This window comes from Oncorhynchus gorbuscha, linkage group LG03, assembly GCF_021184085.1.
Source record: "Oncorhynchus gorbuscha isolate QuinsamMale2020 ecotype Even-year linkage group LG03, OgorEven_v1.0, whole genome shotgun sequence".
Classification (NCBI taxonomy): Eukaryota; Metazoa; Chordata; class Actinopteri; order Salmoniformes; family Salmonidae; genus Oncorhynchus; species Oncorhynchus gorbuscha.
This window is the reverse complement of record NC_060175.1, coordinates 63,752,421-63,765,475: the sequence shown is the minus strand read 5'-3', so window position 1 is coordinate 63,765,475 and position 13,055 is coordinate 63,752,421. Positions and strand designations below refer to the sequence as shown.

General features: G+C 42.0%; 2 protein-coding genes and 1 pseudogene across 2 annotated transcripts; 2 read left to right on the top strand and 1 right to left on the bottom strand.

The window, feature by feature from the left end:
• Window positions 1-480: 480 nt before the first annotated feature.
• Window positions 481-1,564, top strand: LOC124017409 (zona pellucida sperm-binding protein 2-like). Its single transcript, XM_046332634.1, has 4 exons — window positions 481-609; window positions 921-1,044; window positions 1,170-1,177; window positions 1,397-1,564. The coding sequence occupies exons 1-4, from the start codon at window positions 481-483 to the stop codon at window positions 1,562-1,564; spliced, it is 429 nt and encodes a 142-aa protein (XP_046188590.1).
• Window positions 1,565-3,678: 2,114 nt separating this feature from the next.
• Window positions 3,679-3,796, top strand: LOC124032459 (annotated as a pseudogene).
• A 1,511-nt stretch (window positions 3,797-5,307) lies between these two features.
• LOC124021284 (trace amine-associated receptor 8c-like) lies at window positions 5,308-6,802 on the bottom strand. Its single transcript, XM_046336593.1, has one exon. The coding sequence runs from the start codon at window positions 6,757-6,759 to the stop codon at window positions 5,797-5,799; it is 963 nt and encodes a 320-aa protein (XP_046192549.1). The 5' UTR covers window positions 6,760-6,802; the 3' UTR covers window positions 5,308-5,796.
• Between the last annotated feature and the right edge of the window lie 6,253 nt (window positions 6,803-13,055).

Here is a 13,055-nt window from a genome sequence, read left to right as displayed (position 1 = left end):
ATCTGGAGTACTTCTCCTGTCCTATTCGGTGTCCTGTGTGCATTCTCTAATTCTTTCCTTCTCTCTTTCTTTCTCTCTCTCGGAGGACCTGAGCCCTAGGACCATGCCCCAGGACTACCTGACATGATGACTCCTTGCTGTCCCCAGTCCACCTGGCCGTGCTGCTGCTCCAGTTTCAACTGTTCTGCCTTATTATTATTCGACCATGCTGGTCATTTATGAACATTTTAACATATTGGCCATGTTCTGTTATAATCTCCACCCGGCACAGCCAGTAGAGGACTGGCCACCCCACATAGCCTGGGTCCTCTCTAGGTTTCTTCCTAGGTTTTGGCCTTTCTAGGGAGTTTTTCCTAGCCACCGTGCTTCTACACCTGCATTGCTTGCTGTTTGGGGTTTTAGGCTGGGTTTCTCTACAGCACTTTGAGATATCAGCTGATGTACGAAGGGCTATATAAATACATTTGATTTGATTTGAAGATGGAGTCTGCTCCCGGTCTGAACACCGGTCAGCTGACCCCGAGTGACCCCGCCTGTGGTCCCACCTACAGTGACGATCGCTTCGCCTACTTCCACTTCACTGTGAACTCCTGTGGCACCACCAGGAAGGTAAAATGACTGTTACCCTGAGGTGATGGGTACTGTGTATTTATGGACAGTTTGCTTCTGTAGGCTGTGATAAGCAATTCCCCTCTACTACATAGTTTATCAACAATTCATGCTGTATGAGTGCATTACGCATCACAATTGTAGCAATTAGCTGTTATAGGGTGTTTTTTTTCCTTCATCAATGGCTCAATACTTTGTATACAGGGAAAATGTGCCTCTACTATCAGTGTGTCCACTCCACTGCTTGAAGTTTACCCTATTGAAGTTGCATATTTCCCCTATTGAAGTTGCATACTCTTTTAAGGCTAAAGGTTTCCTGCTACTATGTGGTCAACATCACTCGCATATTGGCCTTCCTGACCAGGCCACGTGACAACAAGTCTTTTGCAGAGACTGGGAAGGGTCAACTAATGTTCAGAATGAGACTCCTTCAGGGTAAGCGTGCACAAATTCAGAATTTCAACTTGACCCCTAGCCTCTAAAAGAATCTTGGAAGGTCTCCTTTACAAAACCATTCCCAAAAATGTAAGCCTTGTGATATATTACTCTTGCGTTCTGAGATCTACAGGTGTGGCTATGTAGTAACGGTGAGGAGCTGATTTGGGAATTTGTCAGAAGCCTCTGGGGGGTAGTAGTGTTGGCTATAAATGGTTAGTGTTCATCGGGGCACAACAGGATATTATAAACAAGCTTTTCTTAATGGACAAGTTCAGATGGTGCCCACTGAACACGACCCCCGGTTGTCTTGTTCTGTGTTCCTGACGTCTCGTATAACACGTTCGACCAGGAGGAGGACTATCCAGTGGTGAGGTGCCTGAGACAGCCTCTGCACTTTGAGGTGGAGCTGACCAGGTCCTCTGACCTCAAGGTAGCGCTGGTGCTTGACCACTGCTGGGCCACCCTCAACGAGGACCGCGACTCCCGACCCCGTTGGAATCTCTACATTAATGGGTAACTTGTTGTTTTAGGGCCTAAACAAGTGTTATTCCACAGGTGTGGTTCCTGAGTAATTAGCAACCTATCATGCTTGGCAGGCCATTTACTTTGGCTACCGTGGCTATGTCCCCATCCATAGGTCATGAGTTGTCACACTGATTTAAGCCATTTGCAGTCTGTCACTAGATCTCCACCCAATTTAACACTTATTGGAGAGTCTGGCGCGTACGATCACATGCTTGTTATCACTGAGTGGTCCCTGCAGCGTACCATTGGAACATGTAAATCTAGTTTAGAACATATGGCAGCCATGTTTGTCATGGCTGCAGCGTACGTGATAACTTGACTGCATTGTATGGCGTTAGCATTAGCTCATATTCAGTACCACCTGCAAGTGTTTTACACACGTGTCCATTACAATCTAGGCAAGAATCAGAAAGCATGAATAAAACGCTAAGTACATTATACTTACGGTACGCTACAGTAGAAACGACAACACGTTACACATAAAATAAGGCACTTTGATAGGAATGCACGCATGTCCACAGTTATTTGGAAGGAAAGCAAGAAATGTGCAAGGACTGTATACTTGATCTGGGGAAGTGCTTGGGCTTTCTTTTGAAGGAAAGTTTGTCCAGCTCATTAAATTCTCAAATAGAAATGGTCTGCAACAGTGAAATGGTCTACTTTTGTGAATGAATGAGGAAAAATTAGAAGTTGAAACGGCCTATAGAAAATTAGCAGGTAGTGTGCCTTGGTCTGAGGTCAGCACTGGTTAACTGTCCACATTTTGGAACAGTGAGTGCATTCTGACATCACGCGCATAAAATCAACTCCCACTGGGGCGACTGTTGAAGATATTTGGAACTCGTGTGTGAAAAGGTTAATGTTGGCGTTACCTACACCTTTTTACTCAATGTTATCCTTTTGGTTTGCTACAGTTCAGTGTTGTGCCAAACTGATGGTCATTCGAATGGAAATCAAGAGTGGCTGGCAAGCTTGGCTTGCATTTCCGATTGGTTTCAAACAACTGCTCTTAACACTGACTGAATAGTCGTTGGTTTTGGGTTGAATTCAGGCACAATTGACCTCTTGTGTTTAAAACACTTATTGCGCTAAACATAAAGGATGGTTCACACACCTGTGCAGCATGGATGTTTGAAAACTGAAGAGGATCAGTTGACAGGATCCCCAGAAGTTGATGCCAATTTCAATGGAATTTCCTGTCCTAGAGGAATGCGCTAATTGGGAGTTGCTAAACGTGAACAAATACCACGGTCAAGTGTAGCAGCATCTTGCTAACCTTATTTAGCTAGCTAATGTTCATGTAAAATCCCTTTTGCCTGACCCCCCCCCCCCAAATCCCCCTATTCCCCGTTGACCGTTTGTCTCTGCTTCTGCAGGTTTTCGCTCTCAAAAGTACACCTTTTTAATAGAAATATAAAACGATTGGATGTTCTATGTCCATGACAATGTTTAAAACCCTAGCAGGGAACCACTTTTGAGGTCTGGGAAAAACGGAAGACATGGTGATTTTGGGGTGTTGTTACCCTTTATAAAGGCAAGTGTGCGCCAGGAAGAGACCTTTGTTTGGTTAAGCGGTTTGATTGCAGAGTTTGCTAAACAAATGGCCACTGGATTGATGCAAATAATCATGATATAATTCTGCCAGGCTGGCATAGGTCACTTTGCGCTCCGCACGCATGCGCACAGAGACTGGGCAGTCCTGTGCAGTTTCTGAAATTTGCTTGGAAATACGAATCACTGATGCATTTTGTTCATGTCTTATGATTCACTTGGGCAAATGAATGGATTTTCTAACAAGTTGAAGGGATTGAGTTGATTTCCTCCTTAGTTCAAAGCATTTTTGAATATTGTTGAATTTCGCTTTAATGTCTGTATTACGTGATTCCGTGTGGGCACGCTGTATTTTATAGGGCCCTAGTCCATGAAGTTGTCATAAGTATGAACCTAGGATATGCCCTCTTCCCCCCCCCCACAAGAGTGAAATACATGGTCTGGAAATGCAAGCAAGGTTTGAGCTTTTCAGTGTGTGTCACAAGGTGGACATTTCTCTGTCCCCCTAAGACACGACACGTTGACTTTATATAGTGTACCAAGAGATTGCCTTTCGCTTACGGCCATACCAGCCTGAATACGCCCGATCTCGTCCGATCTCGAAGCTAAGCAGGGTCGGGCCTGTTTAGTACTTGGATGGGAAACCGCCTGGGAATACCAGGTGCTGTAAGTGTTTTGCTCCAGCAGAGGGTTCTCTTGTGTCATGCGTGGAGCATGACCCCACCTTGTGACACACACTGAAAAGCTCAGACCTTGCTTGCATTTCCAGACCATATATTTCACTCTTGTGGGGGGAAAAAGAGGGCATATATCCTAGGTTCATACTTATGACAACATCATGGACTATGGCCTTTTATTTATCACCCTAATAATGTTGTCTTTTTATTGGACTAAATGCAGTTTGTTAGTGCTTCCCTGCCCTGCCCTGCCCTGCCCAGATCAAATCAAATAATGGACAATGCGTTTACCTCAAAATCTAGGCAGTGCAATCAGCATTTGTTTTTAGGCTAGGAGACTGTCAACGTCTGTAGTCCATTAGGGCCCTGTAAAATCCCCTTCAATGTTTTGACTGATTGCCCCCCCCCAAAGGGAAGCAACCGGAAGTGATTAAATTCACCCTAAAAGTGTTTTGATATACACAACCTGCCATTTTGAAAATCACTGCATTCAACCCTGATTGTAACCCCTTAAACTTAAAGTTTAATAAAATGAAGTATTTGGATATTGGTTCCATTACCCTGTAAGCAGTGTATGTACTGCTCTAATGAGTGACTGCAATCCACACTTTGGTTTTGGTAGTCACTGCCAACCAACAAGAATGTCTGTCATTTTCAGACAAAACATAGTACTTCCTTCAGCACACTACTACAAGTGTGACTGTTTTGGAATAAAATGTTCAATATATTTCCTTTAGCATCATCTGTGTTGTGCTTATTGTTTACCATTGATTTGTTGTAGATTATTTTGAGACCTTAAGTAGCATCAGGTAGTATTGGAATGTCTACCAATGGCATGTCCATCTTTTTGTGATACATTAAACTGGTCACTGTTCAAAACATTTATAGAGTATTAGAAAGTGTGAATAGTCCTCCCTTTAGATTAGGGACTGCAAAAGGCTTTACTAATGATTAGTAAATGTTACCTAGTACATTCATTCTGACTCCACAAAAACTGAGAGAGCTACTCTTGGGTGACCCCTGACCTGGCAGCAGGGATGTAGGGATTTAAAAAAATGTATTTTACCTTTATTTAACTAGTCAGTTAAGAACAAAGTCTTATTTTCAATGACGGCCTAGGAACAGTGGCTTAACTGCCTGTTCAGGGGCAGAACTACAGATTTGTACCTTGTCATCTCAGGGATTTGAACTAGCAACCTTTTGGTTATTAGTCCAACACTCTAACCACTATGTTAGCCTGCCTCCCTGGATGTAGTTAGAGTAGTGGTAGTGAGAGTAGTGATAGTCTTCATAACCAGTATGATGAGGTTTAAGTGTCTGCTGCGGACTCCTGCGCTGTTGTGTTGAATCATTAATGGATATAGTAGTATTTACACATTTGAGAATGCCTAGTTTATTAACATTTCATTAAAGGGGGTGTAATGATTAATACATGGTGAGCAAACTGTAAATTACTTACAAATGGTTTATTACCGAAATTATAAAGTGTTACCCATAATTGGGATGTTCTTGCATTTTACCCTTATCTACTTACACAATACACCATTGAGATAGACTTGGATGTTATCTGATATCATGCAGCATTGTACATTTCAATTGTACTACAATTGATAAAGACGTCTTGCCTCAATTGAGCCACTAGAGGGAGATGTTAAACAACATATGGAACGACTCATGACATCCTCAGAATGTACTATTAGAATACCAACTATTTATCATTAAGTAACACGGAACAACCACAGCCTTAGGTATTTGGAGTACACAATCCACAATGACTGCAATGTCTTTTATAAAAAAGCTTATGCCCTCTTCTGCCTTCTCCAAGTCATTCTATTCCAATCCAGACAAATCATTCTGTATCAACACCACATGTATCTATCATGACAACACTGAGATAAGTAATGGCGGTGTATTGTAACATGAAATAAATACAACAATTGTAGAACAAAACTATAACAAACCGATGTTTGCGATCTAGGGAATCATATTATAGGAACTACAAACGTCTTATCTTCAAAGTTAAAATAAGTTTAGCTGTCACTTTGAACCATGGATAAAAGAAAGCATAAATTATTGGATTAATTAAGGAATTAACAAGTGCCAGATAACTGGTGAAAAATGATATTAAATGATTACCTAAAACAGAAAAAACAAAGTAAATACATAGAGATGGAATCCAAGAAATGAGATAGGTGAAAACAACAATACCTAGAGTTTTTGCTGCTTTTGTCTCAGACTTATTTGCTGATAGTGTTTTAAAACCAGACACACTAGCAGCCTCTTTTGAAAACACCTTTCTGGCCTGTGATCTGGCCACCACAAAGATTTTAATATAAAGTGTTATAATAATAGAGCAAGGGACAAACATTATAAATACAACGTAAATTATATTAACCCATGTTATTCCTTCAACAATAACACATTCTGTCAAACACCTACTGGGTATCTGTACATTTACAAAGTTTTTTATAATAACAGCATCGTATATGATACAACAACACCAGGTAAAGGATATACAACAGATAGTTCCTGTTATTGTTATTTTAGAGTGGTACAGTAAGGGATCACTCACAGCAACATAGCGGTCAATAGATATCAAGACCAAATTGCCAAGCGATAAAGTAGTACATAAAAAAGTAATGTAGAATTGAAACGCACAGAAATATCCCCCAAAACCCCAGCATGATTCCATTACTGCTACAGTCATTACGGGTATCACAATCAGTCCCACCAGGAGATCTGACACAGCCAGAGAGAGGATGAGCAGGTTGGTTGGAGTGTGGAGCTGCTTGAAGTGAGAGATGGAGATGATCACCAGTACGTTCAAAAATACTGTAACTGCTGAAATCAATAAGAAGAAGATGTACAGTGTTATGTAGATAGATGTCGACAGCAAATCCTTTCTGCAAGAAGAGTTTCTGTCTTGAAAACAGTATTGATCATCTTCATGTTTCTCCATTTGTTTTAAAGAGTAAAAATGCTGAGGTCCTGCTCCTGTTTGGTCTTGTGTGTGACCCTGTCAGGTCTGACTTCTGAAAAACTCTGAGCTTTGCCTCTCTATTTATCCTTGAGTTACTGACAGAAACTCCCCTACCCCGGAGTCTCTTTACACACACACACACACACACACACACACACACACACACACACACACACACACACACACACACACACACACACACACACACACACACACACACACACACACACACACACACACACACACACACACACACACACACACACACACACACACACACACACACACACACACCAACAACAAAATATACACAAGTGAACACACAAATGAAAAAATGTTTGGATAAACAAATAATTTGTGATAGCATGATGACGTGATTGGCTGTTGCTGTGCCCAGCTAGCCTGTCCTTCAGCCTTACTGATAAGTTAGAGATGAGAGAAAAGGTACAGTTTCTCCAATCCAATTCAAATCAAATCAAATGTTATTTGTCAACAGCGCTGATCAGGTGTAGAGCTTACAGTGAAATGCTTACTTACAAGCCGTTAACCAACAATGCAGTTTTCAGAAAAAAATTAATGTTTAAGTGAAAAATAGATAAGTAAAAAATAACAGTAACAAATAATTAGAGCATCAGTAAAATAGCAATATCAAGGCTATATACAGGGTGTGCCGGTACATAGTCAATGGGAGGGGTAATTAGTCAAGGTTAGTCGAGGTAATTGAGGTAGTATGTACATGTAGTTTGAGTTAAAGTGACTATGCATAGATAATCAACAGAGAGTAGCAGCACCGTAAAAGAGGAGGGGGGCAATGCAAATTGTCTGGCTAGCCATTCGATTAGCTGTTCGGCTTGGGGTAGAAGCTGTAAAGCAGTCTTTTGGACCTAGACTTGGCAGTCTGGTAACGCTTGCCGTGTGGTAGCAGAGGGAAGCAGAGGGAACATTCCATTCTTTGTCAATTTTTAGGGCCTTCCTCTAACACAGCCTGGTATAGAGGTCTTGGATGGCAGGAAGCTTGGCCCCGGTGATGTACTGGGCCGTACTCACTACCCTCTGTAGTGCCTTGTGGCCGGAGGCCGAGCAGTTCAAAATACCAGGCAATGATGCAACCATGCTTTCGATCGTGCAGCTGTAGAACTTTTTGAGGATCTGAGGACCCATGCTAAATCTTGTCAGTCTCCTGAGGGGGAATAGGCTTTGTCGTGCTCTCTTCATGACTATCTTAGTGTGCTTGGACCATGATAGTTTGTTTGTGATGTGGACACCAAGGAACTTGAAGCTCTCAACCTGCTCCACTTCAGCCACGTTGATGAGAATGTGGGTGTGCTCGCTCCTCCTTTTCCTGTAGTCCACAATCATCTCCTTTTTCTTGATCACATTGAGGGAGAGGTTGTTACCCTGGCACCACACGTCCAGCTCTCTGACCTCCTCCCTATAGACTGGCTCATCTTTGTAGGTGATCAGGCCTACCACTGTTGTGTCATCGGCAAATTTAATGATGGTGTTGGAGTCGTGCCTGGTCATATGGTCATGCAGTCATGAGTGAACAGGGAGTACATGAGGGGACTGAGCGTGCACCCCTGAGGGGCCCCCTGTGTTGAGGATCAGCGTTGCAGATGTGTTGTTACCTACCCTTACCACCTGGGGGCGGCCCGTCAGGAAGACAATTCTGTGCATTATTAATGGGGAAATATATTATGGGTGATGATTTTGTCACTTAAAGGTTTTTCAACATGGGAAATAGGATAACTGTCCATACTAACTGTTTTTGGTGATGTCAGTGCTCAATATTGAACATAATTCACAACCTCAGGAAACGAGATGGCAAGTCACATGTCACTTGGCTGGTGTAGGAAAGCTGACAGTAAGGAAGTTGATGAGATGGCATAACATTATTGTGTACACGCTTATAGCACATACAATCAGAATTTGTAGTGGGATTCCATAGGAACATTCCATAGACATTTAGAAATGTCCATCTGAACTAAATAATGAACCACACTTCTTCAAGTCGAGGGACACTTTGTCTCAGTTACATCATGGGGACAAGTAATTTTTGTCAGACATCAGAATAACCAAAATGTATTCTGACCCAATCACCCATTGATGTGCCTAAGTGACTAAGAAATGTGATTTTCAGTTTGGTTTAGTTGTATCAATCAGTGATCTCAAAAGCACTTCAAGTAATTAGGGGCGGTTCAAAATGTACTGGGAATATTTTCATTGAACCTCCCCTTGTACTGTAAAAACAAATGTACATACCCTCCACACTTATTGAATTAAGTCTAAATAATGCTTTGAAACGTGGTTATCGACATTGCTGAAGTGGCATACTTTTGTGGCACAGTCGATGCCACACAGGGCTACGGGCCAGAAGGTTGAGGGATCACTGACCACCACGGACGAGCTCAATCTCCTTGCATGTTTCATTAGGCCTACAACACGATGAGAGCTTGTTGCAGGAAATTAAAATCTAGAGGAATATTAGATATCCAACATTTTGATGCCAATCATATAAAATACATGGAATGCAACATAAGTTTTCACCAATAGTTTTCTGTGCCAATGCATCACACAACTAGAAACAAAGCATACCGACTTCGGGTGCTTCAATATCATGGTATGCATTTTCAACATCACAATAATCACACTTTGACAATAGCGACAATAGCGAAAAACAGAATATACATCCGTCGCATTAGCATCGAATATCCCCCGTGATTTGCAACTTTTCAGGGAAGTTAGGAACAAAAATACACAGGCAGTTAGGAAAGTTAAGGCTAGCTTTTTCAAACAGAAATTTGCATCCTGTAGTGCTAACTCAAAAAAATTCTGGGACACTGTAAAGTCCATGGAAAATAAGAGCACCTCATCCCAGCTGCCCACTGCTCTGAGGCTAGGAAACACTGTCACCACCGATAAATCCACTATAATTTAGAATTTCAATAAGTATTTCTCTATGCTTTCCACCTGGCTACCACTACGCCGGTCAACTGCCCGGCACCCTCCACAGCAACCCACCAAAGCCACCACAAATTCTCCTTCACCAAAATGCAGATAGCTGAAAAATCTGGACCCCTAAAAATCAGCCGGGCTAGACAATCTGGACCCTCTATTTCTAAAATTATCTGCCGAAATTGATGCAACCCCTATTACTAGCCTGTTCAACCTCTCTTTCGTATCGTCTGAGTTTCCCAAAGATTGGAAAGCTGCCGCGGTCATCCCCCTCTTCAAAGGGGGTGACACTCTAGACCCAAACTGCTACAGACCTACATCTATCCTACCCTTTCTTTCTAAGGTATTTGAAAGTTAAATTAACAAACAGATTACCGACCATTTTGAATCCCACCGTACCTTCTCTGCTATGCAATCTGGTGTCAGAGCTGGTCATGGGTGTACCTTAGCCACGCTCAAGGTCCCAAACGACATCATAACCGCCATCGATAAGAGACATTACTGCACAGCCGTATTCATCGACCTGGCAAAGGCTTTCGACTCTGTCAATCACCACATTCTTATTGGCAGACTCAACTGCCTTGGTTTCTAAAATGATTGTCTCGCCTGGTTTACCAACTACTTCTCTGATAGAGTTCAGTGTGGCAAATCGGAGGGCCTGTTGTCCGGACCACTGGCAGTCTCTATGGGGGTGTCACAGGGTTCAATCCTTGGACTGACTCTCTTCTCTGTATACATCAATGCTGTTGCTCTTGCTGCTGGTGATTCTCTGATACACCTCTATGCAGACGACACCATTCTGTATACTCCTGTATAATTCTGGCCCCTCTTTGGACACCTCCAGACGAGTTTCAATGACATACAACTCTCCTTCCCTGGCCTCCAACTGCTCTTCAACGCAAGTAAAACTAAATGCATGCTATTGAACCAGCATCCCGGAGTCACCTCTACACTGTTGACATTGAGACTGGTGTTTTGCAGGTACAATTTAATGAAGAATCATCAAAAGTCGTACTATAAATTCTCGGACAACCCAAAGATTCCTAGATGCCCTTCCAGACTCCCTCCACCTACCCAATGACGTCAGAGTACAAAATCAGTTAACCACCTAACCGAGGAACTCAGTTTAACCTTGCACAATACCCTAGATGCAGTCGGACCCCTATAAACTAAAAACTTTTGTCATAAGAAACTAGCTCCCTGGTATACAGAAAATACCCGAGCTCTGAATCAAGCTTCCAGAAAATTGGAAAGGAAATAGCGTTACACCAAACTGTATGTCTTCCGATTAGCTTGGAAAGACCGTACCGTGCAGTATCGAAGAGCTCTCACAGTTCTCACTGCTCGATCATCCTATTTTTCCAACTTAATTGAGGAAAATAAGAACAATCCCAAATGTATTTTTGATACTGTGGCAAAGCTAACTAAAAAGCAGCATTCCCCAAGAGAGGATGGCTTTCACTTAAGGAGTGATAAATTAATGAACTTCTTTGAGAAAAAGATCACGATCATCTGAAAGCAAATTGCGGTCTCCTCTTTAAATCTGCGTATTCCTCCAAAGCTCAGTTGTCCTGAGTCTGTGCAACTCTGCCAAGACCTAGGATCAAGGGACACACTCAAGTTGTTTTGTTTTATATCTCTTGACACATTGATGAAAATATTAATGACCTGTAAAACTTCAAGCTGCATTCTGGACCCTATTCCAACTAAACTATGGAAAGATCTGCTTCCTGTGCCTGGCCCTTCTATGTTGATCAAAATAAATGGTGGTAAATGACCTCTTAATGACATCAGGCCGAGGCTCTGCATCCGTCCTCGTGCTCCTAGACCTTGATTTTGATACCATCTATCATCACATTCTTTTGGAGAGATTGGAAACCCAAATTGGTCTACACTGACAAGTTCTGGCCTGGATTAGATCTTATCTGTCGGAAAGATATCAGTTTGTCTCTGTGGATGGTTTCTCCTCTGACAAATCAACTGTTGATTTTGGTGTTCCTCAATCCTCCATTTTAGGACCACTATTGTTTTCACTATATATTTTACCTCTTGGTGATGTCATTCGGAAACATAATGTTAACTTTCAATGCTATGCATAGATTTGGTCATTGTGTATAGTGAGTAGTTGTGTGTCTTGGTCTGTGTACTTGCCAACGGCTGCTAGAATCTTGACTAGAACCAAAGAAAGTGGTCCTATGATTGAGCGTAGTCCGGCCCAGGAGTGTAAAGGTGAACGGAAAGGTACTGGAGCAACGAACCGCCATTGCTGTCTCGAACTATCAAAGAATCTTCTAACTTATTCTTTGATAGTTCGAACTCCGGTATCTATTGCAGGCTCTGTATATCTCTAAGCCCCACACTGTGTCACTGCCCATTAACTAATCCTTAACGGATTAGTCTGAACACGCCGTAACTGGATCTTTAACTTAAAAAAAAAATCTTTACCCATCACCAATTGTACATTACACTAATTCTCATTAATTACGATAGATACATGGCTGGTTCTTTTTTTCCTGACACCGTAGGTTCATGTACTTTGACGTGAAGCGGTCAAATTAGAGCTTAATTTCTCATGGCTCCAGGGGCAGTATTGAGTAGCTTGGATGAAAGGTGCACAGAGGTGACCATATTCAACGGCCTGCTCCTCAGTCATAGTTGCTAATATTTGCATATTATTATTATCATTGGATAGAAAACACTGAAGTGTCTAAAACGGTTTGAATTATGTCTGTGAGTTTAACAGAACTCATATAGCAGGCAAAAACCTGAGAAATTCCACCTCCTGTTTTTTTTTCTTCTGGAGGTGGCATATTTTCAACCAAGCTCTCATTGAAATTACAGTGAGATATGGATGGGGTTTCACTTCCTACGCGTTCCACTAGATGTCAGCAGTCCATAGAACTTTGTCTGATGACTCTAATGTGAAGGGGGGTCGATTGACACAGGAAATTAGTCACCACAGCCATGAGTGGACCATGCTTTTACCAGGCGTGTTCACAGGGGAAGGACTTGCATTCCACCGCTCATCTGAAGTCATTCTAATTCTCCGGTTGGAACGTTATTCAAGATGTATGTTAGCAACATTCTAAAGACTGATTCAGTACATCGTTTGACATGTTTCCACTGACTGTTATGGAACTTTGGGACATTTCATCACGTTATAGTTGACGCGCTTTGTGACTTTGGAATTGTTTACCAAACGCACCAACCAAAGTAGCTAATTGGACATAAATAATGGACATTTTTGAACAAATCAAGCATTTATTGTGGACCTGCGATTTCTAGGACTGCATTCTGATGAAGTTCATCAAAGGTAAGGA